This window comes from Octopus bimaculoides, chromosome 9 (genome assembly GCF_046866305.1).
Source record: "Octopus bimaculoides isolate indiv1 chromosome 9, ASM4686630v1, whole genome shotgun sequence".
NCBI classification, from domain to species: domain Eukaryota; kingdom Metazoa; phylum Mollusca; class Cephalopoda; order Octopoda; family Octopodidae; genus Octopus; species Octopus bimaculoides.
The window spans coordinates 87393327-87417471 of NC_142936.1; the positions used below are offsets into that span (position 1 = coordinate 87393327).

The following is a 24145-nucleotide window of genomic DNA, read 5'->3' on the forward strand; positions in this document are numbered from 1 at the left end:
AGCCTTGTGAGTGGATCCGGTAGACAAAAACTGTAAAAAGCCCATTGTGTGTATCTGTCCTTGTCATGGCATTGTGTGATAGTTGTAAATGGTTGTTACCGTTATAAAAGCAGTGTCATTCATTTCCAGTATTCTACAAGAACATGTCTGGCCATCAAAGAAATATTACCTTGCTCGGAAACAGTTAAGGTTTGGTGATATGAAAGGCATCCAGCTGTACTAAATCTGTCTCAATAAACTCCAACCAACCCATGCAAGCATAGAAAAGTGGATGTTAAGATGATAATGAATTAATAAATTAATGAAATATTAATGAAAATTTTTTTTAATCTGTCTATTATCAAAGGAATATTTGCATTTATTTTTCCAGTGGCTGCTGCCATCAAAGAACTCCGTAATCCTGTTCTTTCATTTATGGGATGTATGGTTCGGCACTACACAATGGTTGCAATTTCTCATCAATGTGGTAAGCCTTTTGCATGTTTATTCTTTTAACATTTTGTCTTTTATAAATAACCCCAAACCTTTCACCTCACCTTTTGGTTCTTCTCAATGGATCCATTTTGTTGCAAGCATTCAGATCAGTTCTCCAGTCTGAGATTAACTCAGTATCACAACATGCTGCTTCCTAAAGTGCCATTGTATGAGGAATGATTACTCCCATCACCTCAACCTCTTGGCCCTTTTGAGCAGTCATAAATGCTGCTCTTCATACTCTCACTAGGTTATAAAAACATATTTAATACCTCCTTGTTGAGACTATAATACCCCCTTGCTGAGAGTGTAATTCCCCCCTTTTTGAGAATGTAATACTTTGTTGATGAATATTAATTTTCATCAAGTATTGAGATACCTGGTGCCTGGCTGTACTTAAGACCCATACCCCAACAGTAGTGTAAAGCACTTCTGGTGATGCTACATAAAAGCACCTACGCAATACCACGTAAAAGCACCCGTGTGGTGCCATGTAAAAGTGTCAGTGTGACACCGTGTAAAAGTGCCAGGTAGTGCCATGTAAAAGCATTCAGCACACTGTAAAGTGATTGGCATTAGGAAGGGCATCCAGCCGTAGAAACAAATCAGACTGGAAGCCAAGTGAGACCGGAGCCTGGTACAGCGCCCCCAGCTTGCCAGCTCTGGTCAAAACGTCCAACCCATACCAGCATAGATAACAGACGTTAAATGATGATTATGATGATGATGATTCATTGTGATGGTGTTTTGCATAAGTCTGATAATGTTTTACAAGCTGAATGCCTGTAAGAATGCAACAAATGATAGAATGCTGTGTTGGAAAAGACTTGATTAACTTATGCAAATATGGAAAAAGAACTGTACAGTGATGCTGATGACGATGCTTGTGGCAGCCATCATTGTCATCATCATCACACCCTCAATGTCATCTTTGTTTGGGCTTCAGTGTGAAGGCTTCCCACTTGGTGGTATTATTGTTTATTAATTTAGCCCATGATAATGTGTCTTGGGTACACTTGGCTAAGTCCCTCTATATGAGTGTTGTGCTAAATGTCAGGCAAGTGGTTGAAAAAGTGGTGAGAGGTATTAACCCCCCCCCCCTGACCCTGACACACATTTGAGCTTTCTGAATTTAAGAATTTCCCTTTCTATTTCTGTTGCTGGACCTCTTCTTTGTTGACCGAGGGGGGGGGGGTTGTCCTCTACTGAAGGCTTAGAGACTGAACTGCATTGCCAATGAAACACACATACCCCTTATTTTGTCAGCAACACCCTATTCGTGCCACCAGTGTCCTGTTTCTTGCTTGCCCTGCTGGAATTGCCATCTGTACCATTCTTCTTGTAGGTCCATTCCCAGTCGGGGAGAAGCAGAACAAACTGCAAGGAATCGATACTCAGATATTGGTTGATGCTATAGCTGCTGTGATGGGACATGAAGAGAAGGAACTCTGCAAACCAGGAACTGTTGCCTTGATGCTCATTCTAAATACTGCCACAATCATTTTGGGCTCACAAGAACGTGTAAGTACCTCTTTATTATTTTCATCGAGAACTATTCATCATGTACAATTCTTCACCATCTCCACTCCAACTGTTTATTATATCAGAAGGTTTCTTTTGCATGTAAACTGTTCGGGGACGGACATACACATGTATGGACAGGTGGACAACACACATATTTAGACACACACACACACACACACAGACATGACGACACATACATACACAGATGAATGTGATCACACATACACAGACACACACACACTCAAATGGACAACATGAAGACATGTATACAAGCACATGTTCATGCACACATGTGGATGGGTGATGAGTGATCAACACTCATGGATGGCTCCATGCACACACACACACACACACACACACACACACACACACACACACACACGAGCATATGATTTGACAACAAACACAGACGGCCTCACACACACATACATGCATACAGACATATGTGCTCGACACCATACACATATTGCCACTATGTTCCCACATTGACCTAATCATGTTTATGGTGACCAATTCCTTCTACTGCATCTTCTCAACTCCATCTTCCGTTGTTTCAGGCTTGCCAGCTGCCATTTTTTGAGTATTTGGTAGAACGCCTCTGTGCCCTCTGTTATGACCGAGCTTGGTATGCTAAGTACGGCGGGTAAGTTGATACTCTTCACTTTTATATCTGGCTGTGTGGTAAAATGTTTGCTTCCCAACCATATGGTTTTGGGTTCAGTCTTACTGTGTGGAACCTTGGGCGAGTGTTTTCTACTATATAGCTCCTGGCTGACCTAAGCCTCATTTATGAATTTGGTAGATGGAAACTAAAAGAAGCCTGTCATATCGTGCGGGTGACACGTAAAAGCACCCACTACACTCTCTGAGTGGTTGGCGTTAGGAAGGGCATCCAGCTGTAGAAACTCTGCCAAATTAGATTGGAGCCTGGTGTAGCCATCCGGTTGCACCAGTCCTCAGTCAAATCGTCCAACCCATGCTAGCATGGAAAGCGGACGTTAAACGATGATGATGATGATGATATATATATATATATATATATATACATACATACGAGGGTGAGTCAAAAAGTAATGCCATTTTGTTTAGGACAGGTATAATTACCAACACAGGAACATGTATCAAAATGAAGCTGGTCCTCTTTGGATCACATCCCTACTTCTCAACATAGTCACCGTTTCTCTCAATAGCAATGTTCCACCTTCGAATGAGAGCATGTAATATCTCTGCCCCGTAAAATTTTGTTGACTGTTCTTTGAGCCACTTCTTCACTACAGTTTTCACTTCCTCATCACTGGAATAATTTAGTGCCTTCAGGCTATCATCTCTTCGGCCCCATGAAAGAGGGTTTGAGAGGCAAACATTATTCCAGTGACGAGGTAGTGAAAATTGTAGTGAAGAAGTGGTTCAAAGAACAGTCAACAGAATTTTACGGGGCAGAGATATTACATCCTCCCATTCGAAGGTGGAACATTGCTATTGACAGAAATGGTGACCATGTTGAGAAGTAGGGATGTGATGCACAGAAGACCAGCGTCATTTTGATACATGTTCCTGTGCTGGTAATTACACCTGTCCTAAACAAAATGGCATTACTTTTTGACTCACCCTTCTATATATATATATATATATATATATATATATAATGTGATGGGGTGGTATAAAGTTCCTGGCTTTGAGTAAAAGAAAAATATAGGAGGCTCAGTTAATTATGATTTTATTCAACACATTTCCCTCTCATATTCACTCACTTATTGCAGCAGTCCTTCGGTTTTTCTAAGCCCTGTGAAAGAACTTGGAAGTTTGGGCCTCCAACTAGGCCTTTTGCAATACCATTAAAGCCAGGAACTTTTCAGCAGCCTCTCGTGTGCATGTATGTATGTATGTATGATAGATTCAATAAAATAAAGCAGGCAGTGAGCTGGCAGAAACATTAGCATGCCGGGTGAAATGCTCAGCGGTATTTCATCTGCTGCTATGTTCTGAGTTCAAATTCCACCGGGTTGGCAACAAGAAAGACATTTGCTCGTAGAAAATTTACCTTAGCAAATTCCATGCAACCCATGCCAGCATGGAAAAGTGGACACTAAAATGATGATAGTGTGATATGTATATATGAATACGTGTCTTCTTGCCTTGATATGACATAATAGTTGTAAATAAGTGTCACCACCATGTAAGGGGTGTCATTTGTTTTCTATCCTCCATAAAAACATGTCTAGTCTTGGGGAAACATTACTTGGAAGCAGGTAAGGGTTAGTAACAGGAACGACGTCTGACTGGAGAAAATCTGGCTGACTAGTGTGACCATGGTAAAATGGATGTTAAAACAGTGACGATTGCGACAACTCTGTGTGTGTGTGTATTTTTATCTATCATGTTTTAACCATCTCGTTTCTCTCATCAATATTGCAGGTGTCAAGCAATTAAAGTCCTCTATGAACATATGCCAAAGAAGTGGGTTCTACAACATCAATTTGTATTTCTGAAAGCTTTACTTTTTGTCATGTTGGACCTTACTGGTGAGGTGAGAAAGACTTAAAGTATACTTTAACATTTGTAAATGATGTTTTAGTCTTCATCCTTTGTTTCATGTCCTCTGCAACCTAAGTAACTGAATGCTTTAGAATTTATTGATTACATTTTGGAAATGGTTGTTGTGTTTCATTTTAACTCGCATCAGTCCTTATCAAGCAGGTTTTTCATCTAAGACATTCCATTCATGAACATCCCTTCTTTGTTTTTTCAAACATAATATAATTGTGGGTATGGCTGTGTCATAAGAAGTTTGCTTCCCAACCACATGGTTCTGGGTTCAGTCGCACTTTGGGCAAGTGTCTTCTACTTCAGTCCCAGGTCGACCAAAGTCTTGTTAGTGGATTTGGTAGATGGAAACTGAAAGAAGCCTGTCGTGTGTGTGTGTTTTTTTTTTGCCCCCCCCCTGCTTCACAACTGGTGTTGGTGTGTTTATGTCCCTGTAACCCAGTGGTTCAGCAAATGAAACTGATAGAATAAATACCAGGCTTCAAAAAAGTTAGTACTGGGGTCTATTTTATAAAAGAAATGATAAATTTAGGTTATGAAACCAATGCAGTCCTAGATACAGATTTAGTGTGTCTGAATTTAAAAAAAAAAAAAAAAAAAAAAAAAAAAAAAGATGAGTTGCTGAGGCTGATAAGTCAGATTTGACCTGGGGTTAAACAACAGAATAACAAGAATAACAAGTACAAAAGCCATCTCTCTTTTAACATGTAAAATTTATGTTTTGGTGTTGTTTTTTTTTCCCTTTTTGCAGGTATCAAGTGGGGCAATAGACTTGGCCAAAAATAACATGAAGAATATGTTGATTCTTTGTGCCAAAGAGATTCCAGATGCAACAAATGATCTCCTTGCAGTTCAGAAACAGTCTTTCCACGATGTCACCTTGGAGCTTGTACGGCAGGTGACCTCTTCAAATACCTTGATAAGAGAGCAGGTAAGATTGGAGTGACCTCTTGAAGGACCTTAATAAGTGGGTGGGTACATTGAGGGGCCTCTCCAAATACCTTGTTATAGGGAAAGCTGCGACTTCTTCACATATCTTAGTAAAGAGACAACTAAGATCAGGCAACCTCTTTTATGTTTTGGGTTGAGCACACATGAATGGCTTTTTTAAAAAATAATCTAACAATTGCCAGCATCACGTAAAAAGTACCTATGGGATGAGGTGGTGAAGCATGACCTTCAAACACTGGGCCTCACAGAGGTAATGACAAGTGACCGATACCTTTGGAGAAATGCTGTGATTGAGAAGACCCGGCAACTAAAGTTAGATTGCAGCCACATATGTCCAGCCCAGTTAAGAGTACCCCTGATGCGTTGTGCGATGTGGTATGCTTGAGAAAACCTGTTGAGTCAAGTAAAACCAATATTGTAGCTGTGGCCAGTGCCCTCTGACTGGCTCCTGTGCCAGTGCATGTAAAAAGCACCATCCGAATGCGGTCAATGCCAGTGGAATGTAAAAAGCACCATCCGAATGTAGCCAATGCCAGTACCCGCTGACTGGCCCCAGTGCCGGTGGTATGTAAAAAGCACTATCCGAACATGATCGATGCCAGGCTTGCCTGACTGGCTCCTGTGCTGGTGGCATGTATAAAGCACTCGCTATGCTCTTGGAGTGGTTGGCATTAGGAAGAGCAGCCAACTGTAGAAACATTGCCAGATCAGATTGGAGCCTGGTGCAGCCGCTGGTTCTCTAGACCTCAGTCAAACCATTCAATCCATGCTAACATGGAAAATGTTAAAACGATGATGATGATGAAACCAGTATACTCAACTAGATGTATAATGTTGAGGAATTATACTGAATTATAACAAGATTCAGATGCAGTCTGAAAAGGAGAAGACTGCTCTGCTATGGGTGTGTGATGCATGCAGAGGATGGCAGTTGTGTAGAGAAGTGCCCCACACATTGGTAATGTATTGTGTCAGTTAAGTGTTGGTTGAAGTCATGATCTAACATGATGTTTGATAATATATTTAACTCAAACTTCTTGGATTGATCTATAATATTCTACTACTTCCATTAGATTTGATATTGTTTTATCACACTGTGCTATATCTGTCCCTTTTTCATATGTTTAATTCTTTAAAAAGTCAAATTAAATCTCTCATCTTGGAAGATAAAGTTCCAAAGACAAAATTATAATTGTTTTAACTATTAACTTCATCTCCAGCAATAAAAGAGTTATCAATATTTGCATCCACACTGTTTCAATTGGTTTAATTTCATTTCATCATTAGGTGTCATATTTTCTTTTTAAACTCCACATAGAGTAGGAAGCTCAGTACCCATGAGCCTCTGTTTTTCTGAAGTTTCAAGATTGACGGGAAGAAGGCTGGAATTATCCTCAAATCATAAACCTGGCTCAAATGCTTGCTAAAGAGTGAACTTTGCTGTATGTATCCATGATGTCAAACAAGGCAACACATTGAGTTCACACAGTACTAGACTGGATCCAAACTAGGAATGCTTATATCTAATCAAAGAGTTACATTATTCTTATCTACAAGATCGCTGATGCATATCCATGTATCAGTATCCTCATGGATAAAATTTAGAGCTTGAATCCAGTCTGGCATTGATGTACGCATCCAGGAATAAGATACATGAGAACAACCAGTAATCAGTGGGATTGAAACATAGAGTAGACATAAATATTGTAATAAATTCTATCATATCTAAAGATGAAATTTAATACTTAGAGCAATTGTAATTGTATTAACGATGTCTAATTTTGTGTGGACATTTTATTTTCTTATTGCTAGGCAATGAATGCTTTAGAAGTATTGGCGGAGACAACCGGCAAAACAGTTACCGACATAATGGAGCCGCACAAAGAGGTTATGCAGGATATGATCCCCCCCAAGAAGCATCTTCTGCACCATCAGCCAGCGCATGTTCAGATTGGATTGATGGTCAGTTCAGCGTCTCTCTCTCTCTATCTCTCTTTTCATGTATTGTTGACTATGGTGAAATTGAAGTTGACAATATTATCAAGACTGAAGATAATGAAATTGTAGCTGACTTTAATAAAGCTAAGTGTGACAATGACAAATTTGACAGTGAACCACTAGGTTTATTTCTGCTAATTGATCTGTATTTCATCTGATTTCTGAAAATTTTCTCTTTCTGTAAGACCATTGTGCTGAATCAGAATAGATTATTATCGTTATTATTAATATTAATATTCCACTGTGGTTCCAGTAAAATGAAGAATATGACAAAAGTCTTTTGAAATATTGGTGGTAGAAAACTATTGACAAGACTGTATAAATGCCGCCTGTTGTCTTGAAGTTGAATGTGTTTTAATCCTATTTTCTAGGAAGGGAGCACGTTCTGTACAACTCTACAGCCGAGACTTTTTACCATAGATCTCTTGAAAATGGAACACAAGGTCTTTTTTGCTGAGGTATGCTCTTGTTTATCCTTCAGCTTTTCTTCTCTTTGTATTTTTGACTCTTTCCATATATATTTTTCTTCTCTTTGTATTTTTGACTCTTTCCATATATATTTTTCTTCTCTTTGTATTTTTGACTCTTTCCATATATATTTTTCTTCTTTTCTGTTACTTTGTTACTCTCTGTTTCCCCATCATTGTGTTTTCAATTGTCTGTCTTTGAAATGTATTTTAATTGATTCTCAATTTTTTGTTATTGTCAGCTCTTGAATCTTTCAAATGCTGAAGATTCTGCTCTGATGAAGATGGCCTGTTACAAGAATATTTCCAACTTAGTTCCACTCCGCAAGAGTACTTTACGTAAGTAACATATCTTCTGGAATGCTAATCATATGCAAATCACTTCTCACGTTAAATGATAAATGATGATGTGATTCAGCTAATGATATAGTTGTTGTTTTTAGCCCATGTCAGTCAGAGACATTCCAATAGTGACCATCCTGTATATTTTCCAAACACAATGTAACTGAAACTACATTATACTCCCATTTTTTTATGACAACAGTGTATGATTTGAGGGTGCCATTTTGCTGTTGTATCTAGCAGGTCAAGTAACCATGTAGAGGCTTCCTTGTTTTCTCAAGATGCAGCTGCTTTGGTAGTTAGTAGCAGCTGAATACTAAATATGTTCTGTTCCTTTTAATATCTCTGTATCTGTGTGTTTTATAGGAGCCTTAGCTGCGTGCCATTATATCCAACCGAGTCGAGAAAAAATCTTCCACTTGCTTTACAAAGCATTAGACAGCAGCAATACAGAACTGCAACAGGCAGCTCATGAGTGTATGAGAAAGGTATGTATATAGGTGTGTGTGAGTGTATGTAAATGTATACGGACGTGTATGTATGTATATAAGCATGCACATAATGTATCAAGCTACATATGTATTAAGCTATGTATCCACTTTTGCATATACAATCATTGTACATTATCATCATTATTGTATGCGTATGCATATATATATTGGGTCATCCCATAAATAATGCAGTTTTTTCAATTGCATGAACTAAAAGTCAGAGGGGGACAGGATAGACTACCTGCATCAACTTGCTATAAAAGCAGGTAGTAATTTTACTTTGTACTTATTCTTAGCGCAAGTTTTGATGAGTGCAGTTCGATTTTAAGTTATTTTTTCAAAGCTATAATGGAAGTGACAAAGGAGCATATTCGGCATATTTTGCTTTATGAGTTCAATAAAGGCAACAACGCAATGGAAAGTGCAAGGAATATTAATGCAGTGTATGGAGATTAGACAATAAGTGTAAGCCAGTGTCAATGGTGGTTCCAGAAATTTTGAACCGGAAACTACAGCCTCGAAGGCGAGCCTCATCCTGGAAGATATGTAGAGCTCGACGAGGACATCCTGCAAACTTTGGTGGGAACATAATGCTGTAAATTGTTCCCCCGATGATCTATTGTGGTTCAGCATCCTGCTGCACTTCGAGCATTCAATGCATAGGTTGCAGAGAACCACACCAATGACACATATGTAGGGAGCAAATGATATAAACTTGTATTTATTTTAATTACTCCTACATTTATATGGCTGTGAGGTTAGAAGTTTGCTTCCCAGCCACATGGTTCCATGTTCAGTCCCACTGCATGGCACTTTGGGAAAGTATCTTCCACTATAGCTTTGGGCCAACCAATGACTGAAACCAGTACTGAAATGTTTTTTATAAAATTATTTTAGCACTTTCTACCTTGACTTTTTTTCTGTATATATGTCTTTGTGTCTGCATTTGTCCTCCCTGCTACTGCTTGATGTTAAATGATAAGGATATATATATATATGAGATATATATAATATATATATACATATACATACGCATATTACTGCTCATTGTTATGTATCTTTATGTGTTGTATGTGTGATTTATGCCTATGAATGCCGTGTGTGTATTCTGCCTCTGCATGTTTGTGTCTTTGTTTTCTGTATTGTGTGTGTTGTACATGTGATTTGAACCTGTTGTAATCTAATTTCTGTTTCTCACCACCAGTTTATCTCTGGCTTCAACATTGATATGGAAATGGTTCACGGCGACATGCGACCCCTTCTCGGCTTGCTCGGTGACTACCGCAACCTCAACTTAAATGTGATACAGCGTCTCACTAGCCTCACCCAACTCTTCCCACACACTTTTAAAGAGAAACTTCTTGAACAATTATTGGTAAGTCAACCCACTGCCTCAGTGTATCTTCAATCAATCACGTCACGGCACAAAGGCTAGCACTAGTTTGCTCTGTCTTTCATTGCGTCATAGAATATAACAGAACAGTACTTGAACATGTTTAACTATATCTACTATTACATCATAGAGCAAAAGTTGACACTGGTTCTTGATAACTTCCAGTTATATCACTGAACAAAATCTGACACTAACCCACTTCATGCATGTGTTTTGCTTTTTTGATAATTCCAACATTTCTTTTTAGACACATCTGAAGAAATTCATGGAAGTGGCGATCTCAAACCAAAAAAGTGGTCAACAACGAAATAACGGTCAAGTCTTGTCTCAGGTAAGATTTAAAAGTCAATTTTTGTTGCCCAGTCCTGTGTGCAATGTCCTCCCTTTTTTTCAATAGATAATAGTGTGTGATTTCATTGCTTTTTCTAGCAGACCAAGCAGTCACATATGAAGCACCCTTATTGCCTAGTTGTTGTAGTAGTTGTTGCATAAGTCTGCTTGATCAGGTCCACCTTGATTGACCATACTTATGGTTAAAGACATTCCAGTTATGACCATGTCATCTTTTGTCATAAATCTGTCATTCTCATTGCAGGAATTGAAAATTTGTGCTGCCATTATCAACATCTTTCACTTAGTGCCAACTGCAACCCAGAAGATTATTGAACCCCTAACGAGACTAATTTTCCAAACAGAAAAGGCCCTATTTATGGAGGTAAGTACACTATTACTTTCTCTCTTTTTTTTTTTTTTTGTGGAGGCGCAATGGCCCAGTGGTTAGGGCAGCGGACTCGTGGTCATAGGATCGCGGTTTCAATCCCCAGACCGGGCGTTGTGAGTGTTTATTGAGGGAAAACACCTAAAGCTCCACGAGGCTCCAACAGGGGATGGTGGTGAACCCTGCTGTACTCTTCCACCACAGCTTTCACTCTTACTTCCTGTTGTGCCTGTAATTCAAAGGGTCAGCCTTGTCACACTGTGTCACGCTGAATATCTCCGAGAACTACGTTAAGGGTACACGTGTCTGTGGAGTGCTCAGCCACTTGCACGTTAATCTCACGAGCAGGCTGTTCCGTTGATCGGATCAACTGGAACCCTCAACGTCGTAAGCGACGGAGTGCCAAACAACTTTCTCTTTTGAATATCAGCTGTGGTTTTAGCTCCACCTTTTTTTTTACCTTACATTTTTGTATTCTTTTTTGGCTGAAGAAATAGAAGTGAAGTCGCAACAATAATAGAATGGTGGGTTAAATGTCTTGTAGTGGTTGAGGAAAGTCTTCTTAATGAGCTTAAGCATAGCTAGTAACCACAATGTTTTGGATTTGATCTTGCTAGGTGATTCCTTAGGCAGATGCCATCTATGATAGCCTCAGATGATTGCTAATATCTTCTAAGTCAAATTTGGTAAATGGATTCAGGGTTTCGTCCTCCATCTCCCCATTGCATCTGTCTTGGAGTCTCACTTTCAACTAAGCTATGCAAAGCATAACGTATGTTGCCGAATGTCCTGTCCTGCTGTCTATTATATCTATATATTGTGAAGGAATTATCAAATAAAACTTCATCTATCTCTTTTGCACAGGCTGGCAGTCCATTTAGAGAACCCCTCTTGAAGTTCCTACTTCGTTTCCCAGGACCAACTGTAGAATTGTTCCTCAATGACAACACAATTATTGACCAACAATGGACGAGATATTTAGAGGTAAGTTTCTCTTCCATTTCCTTTCCTGTTCCACATATTTCCATTTTTACAGCCATCATTTTTCCTTCACTTATACCAAACTGTTGTTTGGTTAGAGGTGAGGGTCACACCTTTTCATGTTAGTTGGTCTTGTTTATTTGTTTTTGAATTATTTATCTATTACAGTTTATTGTGAAACATAAAGATGCTCAGGTGATCCGAGATGTAATCATGGCCAACCCAATGAGACTAGTCACCATGGCTCTCAAGAACATTCAGGTATCTTATTCCATTATGAAGTCCTTTATTTGAACCCTCCTAGCCCCGCACACAACCTACTAATGTTGATGTCAAAATCTAAAGAACGGTGGATTAGGGACTATTGAAATTATTATATTACACTGTAGCTATTTGTATCGAACTTTAATACATTTGTTGAGCCTGATGGGTTGTTTTGCTAAATTCAGCCTCAGATGACAATTTGGTCATTCTTGTTAACCTTTTCAAAACCAAATTTCTGTATGTTTCAATTAATTTTGAGAGATTTGATAAAATTAAAAATTCCTTTCTTTATTGGTATTTTAAGCAAAACTGAACAAAAAAAAAAAAATTTAGATGGAGTTGTACTTGATCTGAAACTGAAGCAACTACATGGTGGTAGAGTCATTTAATAACATACTTAGATATGTCATGAGCCCCAAGATTGATAAGGCTGGTGATTAACCCAGTTTCCATAGCATATGACTGGGATTACAATACTGAACAGGACATCAGGCCATCACAGGATTAATTTCCTACCTATTGCTGGAATTCATTTACAGCTGGATGGACCTAAGCAATGTGAAGTGTTTTACTCAAGAGTACAATTTGCTGCCTCATCCAGGAATTGAAACCATAATCTTACCATTGTGAGTGCAACACCCTAACCACTATGTCATGCACTTCCAGTTAAACAATGCACAGAGCTGCTAAATTCACTTTAAATTTATTACATAATGAGTCAAAATTTTCATTGCACAACTGTAACCTGGTCACTGACATGGATGAATGTGGGCTTCGTTAAAGGTGCCATATGGCCAGGTGATGGTGTTAAACTGTGCAATGAATTAAACCTACCACCTAAGTAGACCTGGACAGGATTTGAATTTAGAGTGCAAAGAGACAACGAATACCATAAGACATCCAATCCAGTGTTCTTACAGTTCCATCAGTCCACCAGCCTGGGTATATCCACTCAAAATTCAATTATCATTAACTGTGGAAAGCAATTATATTCCATGGCTTTGAAAAAAAACCTCTTCTTATGCTACAAGAAATGGAGACACCCCTTGTGACACTTTTTATGAAAGACAGTTTTTCAGATTTTCTAAATATTTTCACATCATCGAACATCTTTTTATAGAGCAAGAATTCAAGTATTTTCAGTGGTGGATATGGAAACTATATTTACAGGAGATGCCAAAAAAGTTTTTTTAGATGCAGAAATTATCATTTCTATTTTTTGAGGGATAATTACCATCATTAAGGGGAATGTCCATGAAATTTAATTATGCAGCCAAACGGTTAAATATGAACAATTTAAAACATTTTGTATCATGAAACTAAAAGTAGATTCATGTGATTTGGTATTGAAATGTTTACCAAGAAATGCCAGTCTCAAAACACTGTAACACTATATATGGTTTCTTGAATATAGTAATCCCTCAACTATCATCCCAAGGCCCCTCCCCCCACGATAAGTGAAAATCCACGAAGTAGAAACAATGTTGTACTGTATATATTTTTATAATTATTTTTATAATTTGCATATATATATTTTATTATAAATGCAAAACAACACCACGAAGGAATCGTTGTAAGCTTAAATAATAAACCGTGATGGGTGAACAACAATATGGCGAGGGATTATTGTATTGTAAAAGAAATGATTTTTCTTGTTGTTGCTGTTTTTGCAGATTTTTTCTGAGTGCATTCTATATATTTGATATAAGAACAAGTTGGTCCATAGATTTAATAGATACAAATTGATCTGTATATTTGGATTACACCTGCTTTTGCAACCATTAGTGAAAATAATTTTTCACATTATCCATGTGTTTATAGCCAAATGCAGAATGCATTGGTCCTTAAACTTAAAAATATCAAATCCCCACCACTACCAAAATATTAGTGAAATGTTTTGTCTCTCCTGCCTTACAGTTGTTTGCATTGCTATGATTCATGTTCTGTTTTGTTTTTTTTACAGAATGCACAAGATATGCAACATGCACAAGACATCAAAGCAGAAATGCAATTCCAGGCAATAAGGTTGATTAGTCTTTTAGTAGAAATGAATGAAACATGGTTGTCAGACCAAGTCTTAGCTGTAAGTATTTATTTCTCATTTCTGTTCTAGGTTTACATTTGTTTTTAGCAAAAGCCACTGTTCTTGCTGTTGCTGCTCCTCGTTTCTTCTAAAAACTGTTGTTTGTCATCTTGTTTCAGCTATGGCTGTTGTCCTCATCTCATTTCAGCACCAACTATCACCATTATTTCATCTCATAATCCTCATCATTATATTTTAGCAATAACTGTTGCCTTTCTCCTCCTCCTCATCTATCATTTCTTCCTCACTGTCCTTTCTTTTCACCTCTTTCTCCTTCTCAAAAGCCTTTACTGTCTCTTATTTCACCAGTAATTATTGTCTTTCATTTTCAAAATGATTTAATCACCTTAGAAACACCATTAAGTATTCATCAATCAGTTGACATTTCCAATCAATTCTGTCTATGGACTCTACACTTTAGCATCTCTACAACCTTTCACTGAGTAACTGTTTAAATGTGGTATGATATGGCTATGGAATGGTGTGGAGATAGAAACTAGATTTGGATACCTTATCAATTTGTTAATTAGTGTCCTGCAATCTTGTTAAGTCGAAATTTTATAAGGTTGACTTAGCCCTTTATTGCCTCCAGAGCTCATTTTGGAGCTGCAGGTTTGGCAGTCTGGTTAAGGATTTCACTTCACAAGCATGTGGTTTTCAGTCCCACTGCATGGTACCTTGGGCAAGTATTTTCTGATTTGGTACTGGTTCATCCAATCCCATTTTTTTTCTTTGTATGAAACTGGTGTGAGAAAGGGACTTAGAATTACAAAATTATAAAAACATCACATCCTCAGATCAAATACTTAGACTGAATGTTTGCAACAGACTGAACTTCACTAGAGGTATCTAGGGGCCAGCTCATGGTGATGTTAAATCAGACAAAGAGTACGACCCCTTAGTTATCTGGACCCTACAATCACATAACTACACTGACATTTTCTGTTAAGTGTACATGTGTATCCAAAATGTTTAATCCACTCCTATTATTCTTTCTTTAAAAGGTGGCCAAGTTAAGAATGATTTGGACATCAGATAGTTTTCAGGAAAAACATAAAAAAATTGTAAGTATTTCAAAACTTCCATTTCTCTTTTATTTCTGAGATTGGTTTTTAGTATTCCACTGAGTATTCCTTAAATACATGGATAACATTCCCTTATCAGGTTTTCTGATTGTTCTAATTCTTGTTATTCTCTGTCGATTGAGAAAGACACCACCCACCACTCACTCACCTGCAGCCTATAGCCTGTATTCCACAAACTTGACAATTATCAAAATGTACAAAACTTCAATAATCATTTTCTCAGTAAAATGAAAAATGAATAAAATAACTCGATTTTAGTGATTTAGCTGTTGTTTCATGCAGGTTGAGTGACCATGGAGAGGATCTTCTGCTGGTTCATGGCAATACTGATGGCTGTTGCAGTGCTGAGTCAACTCTTTAAAATGGTTGGCATTAAGGGCATCCAACCATAGAAACTGTGCCAAAACAGTTAATGGATCTTGATACTGTCCACTGGCTTGTCAGATCCTATTGAACCATCCGATTTATGCCAACTTGGAAGCTGGACGTTAAATGATAAATTTGGAAACAGGCTCTTGTAGACTCATTTACTCCTATGTATAACGCTACCTGAAGAATTTTTCATTGAAACTCCCTGAGTTAAGAGTATTCATCAGCATACATACCAAAATTTATCACTTTTTTATAAAATAAACATTTTATTTCATAAGTAATTCACATAAGAATTTTGTTTTGTAAAATATTTTATATAATTATTTTATTTAACAGATATATTATAACATTAGCGGTTTTGTGTAATAAATACTTTATAACCAGTTTTTAAAAAGTGCTTTTTAAATGTTGTTGGTTTCAATCTGTATAATAGTTGTGTTTGTTTGCAGGACAATTTGGACTACATTCACTGGCAAGAACCAGCTCTCTTAGTTCGATGTCTTTTAACATACTTCAAGTAAGTGATCTGCTTCAGTCATGTTATAACATTTTTTTTCTCCAGTGTTGGTACAGGTTGGATTAGTCTGCAGTACAATGTCTCCTTGTGAATTTCTATGCTGTCAGAATCAACATCCATGTGTCAGTCACATATTGTCTGTCAGAATCAACGTCCATGTGTTGTCTATCAGAATCACCGTCCATGTGTTGTCTATCAGAATCACCGTCCATGTATCAGTTACATGTTGTGTTCACAGCTTTGGCATATTACATCCACGAGTTAGTGATAATATTAGTGACTGATGGGTGGAAAGAAGCCTGCTCCTAGATATTTACAGCAGTTCAGACTCTGCTAAAGACCTCCAAGGACCAGATAGTGGTGATAAATCAGTGGACAGATTAATTCTATCACCCAAAAACAGGAGCAGTTTTTTGAGCAGGTTTCCATACCATTTTGCTGGGAGTGAATTTCACTCCTAAGTCTTTGGCTATTCTCATTGTCTCTATATATTTCTGCATGTGTGTGTGTGAGTGATAGTCTCCAGTGCCATAAACTGAATGTCCAGTCAGCCATACCAAATTGTCAGCATCCAAATACCTGTGTCCAATTGTTTCATTCTGTCAATGCTTATATTTCAGACATCACACCAAGGAAATTGACCTCCTCTTCCAGATATTAAGATGCTTCATCAACCGGTACATTCCACAGTTTCAGTTTGTAAAGGACTTTCTAGATGATGTTGTTGCTGCGGTTAGTAAATTTTTTAATGAAACTTCTCCTCCTCACATCATTAGATAAGGGTAGGGCCTTGTGTCTCTTCAAAACAGATCCAATGTGAAAGCACACCAAGAGGGATATATGAATTAGTTGTGTGATAAAACATGGCGGAGGGTTCTTTATTTCAGTCGTTAAACAAGCTGTGGCGCCATCTTGAAAGGTTTTACTCAAACAGGTCAGCCCCAGTAATTTTAAGTATTTTTAAGCCTGATCTCTTTTGCCTGACACACTGGTTGTCATGCAGATGGAGTAGGAGAAGAAATACAGGCACAAAGAGATACACACATATATATAGATGTTGGATAGAGTGTCAGGCTCATAATCACGAGGTCGTGAGTTCGATTCCTGGACCGGGCTGTGTGTTGTGTTCTTGAGCGAGACACTTTATTTCCTGTTGCTTCAGTTCACTCAGCTGTAGAAATGAGTTGCGACGTCACTGGTGCCAAGCTGTATCGGCCTTTGCCTTTCCCTTAGATAACATTCATGGCATGGAGAGGCAGGGTCTGGTATGCATGGGCGACTGCTGGTCTTCCATATACAAACTTGCCTGGAGTTGTGCCTCGGAGGGGAACTTTCTAGGTGCTATCCCACGATCATACATGATCGATGAGTGTGTATGCATGCGCATGCGCATATGTGTGTGTATATATGTATATATATTGAAAAGTTAATCAAGAAGCAGATAAAGCTATACTAACCTGGAAATATTGGGTTAAAAATCCCTTTTGGACAGACCAAGCTGAAGGTTGCCTGTCCCAAGGACAGCTTTCAAGATTCACCATTCCAAAAATGATTTAATGTCCTTGAAGTTTCTAAATTTTTATGACGTTACCAATGTACTTGAGGCTTCCACACAGTTTCTGTTTGCTAGATTCACTCACAAAGCAATGGTTGACCCAGGATTAGAGTAAAATGTAGCTGCTTGAGGTGCCATGCAGTGGGAGTGAACCTGAAAGCACATAGCCATGTCTTTGCCTATTTAGATTCTTGGCTTTTTATTTATAAAGAAATTTGTTTATTTTTTTTTATTTTAAAAAATTGTTTCTGTCTTATAATATTCACAGACCTATCCTGTAGAATGGAAGCGAGATGCTTTTTTTAAGTTTGTCGATGTCTTCCATTTGAAGAACTGCCCCCAAGAATTGAAAGCCAAGGTTTGTTCTCATCCTGTTTTTTTCTTTTTAAGTATATATGTGTATCCAAATATCGGACAATGTGTGTGTCAGTTTATCCATCTCTAAGAACCTCATTGCCACCGCTACACACACACACACACACACACACACACACACACACACACACACGATATTTTCCTATCTTTGCTGTCTTTAGCCATTCCATTACACCACCACCTCTATGACAACACCACCAGCTACTTAAATGTACCAAACTGTTTCACGTATGTCTTGTTCTCATCACTCCACCCAGTAGCATTTAAACTGGCTGTATCTTGCTAAATTTTCTACCTGTTTTCTATTCAGACAGGCCAGATCTGGCCTCTCACACATACCTTTCAATGTCATTCTGAGGATAAACAATCAGATCATTGAAATCTTGAAGCTATTAGACAATGCATGATTAATTAAAAGCAATGTGAATAAATAAGCATTAGATTTGACAAGGTAATCTGAATGCTAAAGTGTTGAACATTTAACAAGATGGTGAGTCAGAAATGATGGGTGTGGGTAAGTACTTAGGCATGTATATCTGTATGTGTCTAGGAATGTGTGTCTTTGAGTGTATGTGGGCATGTCTCCAGATATGTATGTGTGGGTGTATATCTGAGTATGTATGTGTGAATATGTTGGTATATATCTAGGTGTATATGTGTGAGTGCATAGGGGTGTATATCTAGGTATATATGCATTTGTGTGTTAGTGTGTGTGTGGGGGTATGTCTAAGTATGTCTGTGTCTTGGTGCTTGTTGGTATTAATATACATGTCTGTGCGTGTATCTGTGAGCATAATTCTATGTGTGTATGTGTCTATGTGGGGATGTGTCGTTCTGTGGATATGCATGTGTCACTGAAAGCATACTTCTAGTTATGTATACAAGGCCAAATGGTTAGGATGTTTGCTGCACAATCATGATGTTGGGTTTGATCTCACTGTGGCATCTCAGGCTACTCTCATTTACCATAAAACTTCGAGTTCCCTAAGCTTTGTGAATGAAACTGGGTGGATAGGCACTATGGGAGTCTGTTAGATGCTTGTCGCTTGATATGTTGTGCTGATTTTTCCTCAGAATTACATTAAGGCACATGTCTGTGGAATACTCAGCCACATCATCATCATCAGCATCACCATTTGAATGTCCACTTTTGCAAGCTTGTGTGGGTCAGACAGAATTTGGTGAAGCAGATTTTCTATGGCTGGATGCCCTTCCTGTCACCAACCCTCACCTTTTACTGAGCAAGGTTAAATTTCCTATGGCCAGACATGGAAGATTGGAAATGAAGGATACCGCTTGTATGATGGCGATGCTCATTTACAAGTATCAATGTGAGATCCTAAAACCAAGATACCATGTAAAAAGCATTGGTGTGGGTGCTGGTGCCACATAAAATGCACCCGGTACACTCTATAAAGTGGTTGGCATTAGGAAGGGCATCCAGCCGTAGAAACCAAACTAGAACAGACTATGGAACCTGGTGCAGCCCCTGTCCCTGTCAGATCCTATCAAGCCATCCAACTCATGCCAACATGGAAAAGGACATTAAATATTGATGATGATGTTGATGAAACAGTATCCAGGCAAGGAAACACACACATGATTGGCTTGTTTCAGTTTCTATTTATCAAATCCATTCATAATGCTTTGGTCAGCCTGGAGCTAGAGTAGAAAACGTGTGCCCCAGGTGCCACACAGTGAGGCTGAACCTGTGATCCATGTGATTGAGAAGGAAACTTATTAAACTCACAGCCACGCCTGAAGGGCATCCAGCCATTCAAAATCTGCTTCACCAAATTCCGTCTGACCCATACACGCATGCGAAAGTGGACATTCAAATGGTGATGATGATGATGTGGCTGAGTATTCCACAGACATGTGTGGTCCTTAATGTTATTCTGAGGGTGAATGAGCACAATACATCAAGTAACAAGCATCTAACAGACTCCCATAGTGTCTATCCATCCAGTTTCATTCAGTTGATTAAATTACTGAATATCATTGGCAAAACTGACAAAGGTCCATTTACCTATTTACTGTGTGCGTGTGCGGGTGTGTTTAAATAAATGTACACATGCCTACATACGTGTCAGTATTGAAGTACAAATGTTCACATGTCTGTGTGTCATTACTCAGTCACTGATAGTCTCCCTACATATATTAATTCCCTACACTCTGTATAGCAATATGTGTGTCTCATCTATTTCCAGATCCTGCAGTACATTATCATTCCCTGTTTCCAACACGCCTTCGAACACGGTGAAGATGAGGCCCTGATAGGGGGACCTCCCAGCCCGGATCAAGATAACTCTGATAATGTTATCAGTGTTTTCATTAACCGTGTCATTGATCCGGAGAATCCATTCGGCACCTCCGATGCTGTCAGAATCCTCCTGCTCCAGTTTTCCTCACTTCTTGTTGAACAAGCTTCTCCACACATCCATGATGCTGCTAATAAGTAAGTACACACTCTTTATACCCGCTCTCTCTTTCTGTTCCTCCTTCGTATGTATATGTGTATTTGTGTGTGTGTGTGTGTCTGTGTATATGAGAAGACCTGTGCTCCACAGCAGAAGTGTTAAGGCTGGTCCCCTTGGTGAAGAGAATTCACCTGCAAGAGGCGTGTTCCAGTGCCAAGTCAAAAGCACTCTTCCCGGTGTCACATAATATCACCTAAAACTACAGTGCCTCTTAAAAAGTGCTGGTGCAATGTAAAGAACACCCAGTACACTCTGTAAAGTTGTTGGCCTTAGGAAGGACATCCAGTCCTAGAAACCCTGCCAAATTAGACTGGAGCCTAATGTGGCTCTTCAGCTTGCCAGCTCTAGTTAAACCATCCCAACCATGCCACCAGCATGAATAACGGATGTTAAATGATGTTGATGATATATATCATTTTGTTTGTCTGGAACTATGTTGTCCTATACCTCCTTTGTTTTTTAAAATAGTAGCATGTCGTTTAAAAGCAATTTAAATGCTAGTCCTAGAAGATTGAGTGATCGAGTAGAGGCTCTCTGATTGGCTTGTAATAATAGTTGATAGTAACATTTCTTTCTACTATAAGTACAAAGCCTGGAGTTTTGGGGGACAAGGCTTACATCAACCCCAGTACTGGTGCCATATAAAAAAGCACTTCGTATTCTATTCCTCTCTATTTCTACTCTGGACTCCCTTTCCCTTGTTGTTATTTATTGCTATCTCTTTGAGTCTTTCTCTCTCCCTCTCTCTTAATTTTCTTCTGTAATTTTCTTTCACTCTGTGTTGTGTATCAGAAAGATTGATTGTTTGAGGGAGCAAACAAGTAAGTGAGAGACGAGTGAAAGAGATTACGAATGAGAAATAGATAGAGAATTACTTGACTAACTCTATCAATTCAACTTTGTCTATTCTCTACAGGAAACAGGGCAATAAGTTACGGCGCCTTATGACATTTGCATGGCCTTCATTGTTGCCCCGCAACTGTGTTGACCCAGCCAACAAATACCATGGACACTTGCTGTTAGCCCATATCATAGCCAAATTTGCCATTCATAAAAGAATTGTCTTGCAAGTAAGTTCTTAATTTTTCTTTTCTTTCAAACAACTCACCTCCACAACACTAATGTTAACAATGTCCTTATTAGAAGTGAAAAGGTGGGGGAGGATGAACAGGTGTTAAAGAAACCTGGGGGGTGCAAACAGACAAATAGGTAATCTATTTCAATTGTTTCTTGCTATTTCAGGTGTTTCACAGTCTCCTGAAAGCACATGCAGTGGAAGCTCGAGCTGTAGTTCGGCAAGCTCTTGAGATTTTAACACCAGCTTTCCCAGGAAGAATGGAGGATGGCAATGTAAGTTGAGCATCTTTTTTTTTTTTTTGTCTTTTTTTCAATTCTGTCCCTTTTTGAGTGTCTCTTTCTTACTCTCGGTGACTTTTCTCTTGTATTTTGTCCTGACTCAAAGGATTTTTTTGTAGATTCTATTGATTGATTTTCCTTTCTTTCTTTTCCACCATCTTTGTTTCCCTACTACCAGGGAATGTTAGCACACTGGACCAAGAAAATCATTGTCGAAGAAGGCCATGCAGTTCCTCAACTTGTCCATTTGCTGTAAGTATACTATTTTATTGCTTATCTTCTTTATGTTGTAAGGATCTGTTATTACAAATGCTGCTGCTGGTTCATGTATATTAGTGGTGCAGCAATGTAGAAGTCAGAGCAATCAAATGTCAGGGAAGGTCTGCATGTTTGTGAAGATCCTTCTTGCTCTAGGTCTTCTACCATCTCCCAAAATTTGTAATTTTATACATAAGAAAAAATTATTCTGATTGAAAGGTATAATTATGTTTTGTCAACTCCCAACCTTCTATCAGTATTTAGGTTTCATGTTCTCATTATTTCTTGTTGTTCTCTTAATCCACAGACAACTTGTGGTACGTCATTACAAAGTCTACTACCCCGTACGTCACCATTTAATTCAGCATATGGTCAGTTCCTTACAGCGACTTGGCTTCACACAAAATGTAAGTTTTTTCCTCGTTTCTTCACAATATTTTGAAGTCTGTGTTCCTGTCCATTGAATTTCAAATAGCCTTTTCTCCTATAAACAGGATTATCATTGTCATCATCATCATTTAATGTCTGCCTTCCATACTGGCATGGGTAGATCTGAATTTTATGTTTCCCTGTGTTAAAGATGTTGTTACAGTTGGAGTCTTGTTTGGACTTACTACTTTTCTGAAGATGAATTGAAAAACTACGTCTTGCTTATATTTCATTTTTGGATTGTGTTCTATGCCTGGGGGCTCTTTTTAACACTGTCCACTCTCCTAGTTCCTCTGTCCCTTCTCAGTTTCACTTGCCTTGTACCTTTAGGTGGGGGAAGGGGCTACGTGGACACTTCATTACCATTGTTTATGTCTCATATCTCGACCCTCATCTCCTAGCATAAAGTCCCTACCCTCTTGGTTTCATAATCTTGCAAGTTGCATGGTGACCTGATTAGTGCTGGTGCTACATAAAAAGCACCCAGTCCACTCTGTAAGGTGGTTGGTGTTAGGAAGAGTATCCAGCTGTAGAAGCCATGTCTAAGTAGACAATGGAGCCTGGTGCAATTCTTAGACCCATTAGATTCTGTCAAACTGTTCAACTCATGCCAGCATGGAACACGGGGGTTATATGATGATGATGATGATGTGTACATGTACACACACACACACACACACACACACATTTTGTTATTTACCCCTGGTTGGCCCTGAGACCCATGATCGAATGTCTTCCAGCTGTGGCTATTTTTTTTTTTTTTATTCAAACACAGTACATCTAAGACTATAGTATCTAAAGTGGACATTGGAGCTCAACACAGCCCACTGGCTAGTCAGATCCTGTTGAACTGTCCAAGCCATGCCACCATGGAATATGGACTTCACTTACATGATGATGACAGTGTGTTACAATTGGAATTTAGCTGTTATTTCTGTTAGGTTGATCATCCTCACTGAGAACCACTTATTGACTAAGTGTCTTTTTTCTTTTTTTTTGTTGAAAGTTGTCCTAAAAAAAAAACCTCTTTCATATTTTAACAATTATTATCTGTTATTTGTAATTTCCTGTACTGCCCCTGCCCCCATACATATACCTTGTTTGTTGTTTTTGTTTCATTGTTGTAATTTCAATATACAGCACTCATTTGAACACAAGAAGTTGGCTGTGGAGCTATCTGAAGTAATAATTAAATGGGAAATGCAAAGAATCAAAGATGACCAACAACTACCATCAGAGGTAACCAATAACATTTCTCCCCCCTCTCTCTCTCTCTCTCTCTCTCTCTCTCTCTCTTTCTCTCTCTCTTTCTTTCTCTCTCTCTCTCTCTCTCTCTCTCTCTCTCTCTCTCTCCATTGAATCATATGATCGAGAGCTTTTATATGTATTTTGTACTGTCTGTCACTGCTTGTTTCTATGGATCATTGACGCAGGTATCTTAGTACTAGGGGCAGACGTGGTGTGTAGTAAAAAGCTTGCTTCCCAGCC

At 38.6% G+C, this 24145-nt stretch overlaps 1 protein-coding gene across 1 annotated transcript in view; it reads left to right on the plus strand.

Moving 5' to 3' along the window:
- Nucleotides 1-24145, plus strand: part of LOC106869568 (transformation/transcription domain-associated protein) — a 97750-nt gene that overhangs the window by 28296 nt on the left and 45309 nt on the right. The window contains exons 28-52 of the mRNA XM_089357967.1: nucleotides 371-466; nucleotides 1820-1995; nucleotides 2556-2641; nucleotides 4414-4525; nucleotides 5294-5473; nucleotides 7306-7455; nucleotides 7863-7949; nucleotides 8201-8297; nucleotides 8667-8788; nucleotides 9996-10166; nucleotides 10432-10515; nucleotides 10780-10899; nucleotides 11767-11886; nucleotides 12052-12144; nucleotides 14111-14230; nucleotides 15235-15294; nucleotides 16137-16204; nucleotides 16825-16936; nucleotides 18028-18117; nucleotides 20345-20592; nucleotides 21531-21684; nucleotides 21857-21964; nucleotides 22149-22222; nucleotides 22536-22635; nucleotides 23798-23896. Of these exons, the coding sequence (XP_089214093.1) occupies nucleotides 371-466; nucleotides 1820-1995; nucleotides 2556-2641; nucleotides 4414-4525; nucleotides 5294-5473; nucleotides 7306-7455; nucleotides 7863-7949; nucleotides 8201-8297; nucleotides 8667-8788; nucleotides 9996-10166; nucleotides 10432-10515; nucleotides 10780-10899; nucleotides 11767-11886; nucleotides 12052-12144; nucleotides 14111-14230; nucleotides 15235-15294; nucleotides 16137-16204; nucleotides 16825-16936; nucleotides 18028-18117; nucleotides 20345-20592; nucleotides 21531-21684; nucleotides 21857-21964; nucleotides 22149-22222; nucleotides 22536-22635; nucleotides 23798-23896 (2927 nt within the window). The remainder of the gene's footprint in view (nucleotides 1-370; nucleotides 467-1819; nucleotides 1996-2555; nucleotides 2642-4413; nucleotides 4526-5293; nucleotides 5474-7305; nucleotides 7456-7862; nucleotides 7950-8200; nucleotides 8298-8666; nucleotides 8789-9995; nucleotides 10167-10431; nucleotides 10516-10779; nucleotides 10900-11766; nucleotides 11887-12051; nucleotides 12145-14110; nucleotides 14231-15234; nucleotides 15295-16136; nucleotides 16205-16824; nucleotides 16937-18027; nucleotides 18118-20344; nucleotides 20593-21530; nucleotides 21685-21856; nucleotides 21965-22148; nucleotides 22223-22535; nucleotides 22636-23797; nucleotides 23897-24145) is intronic.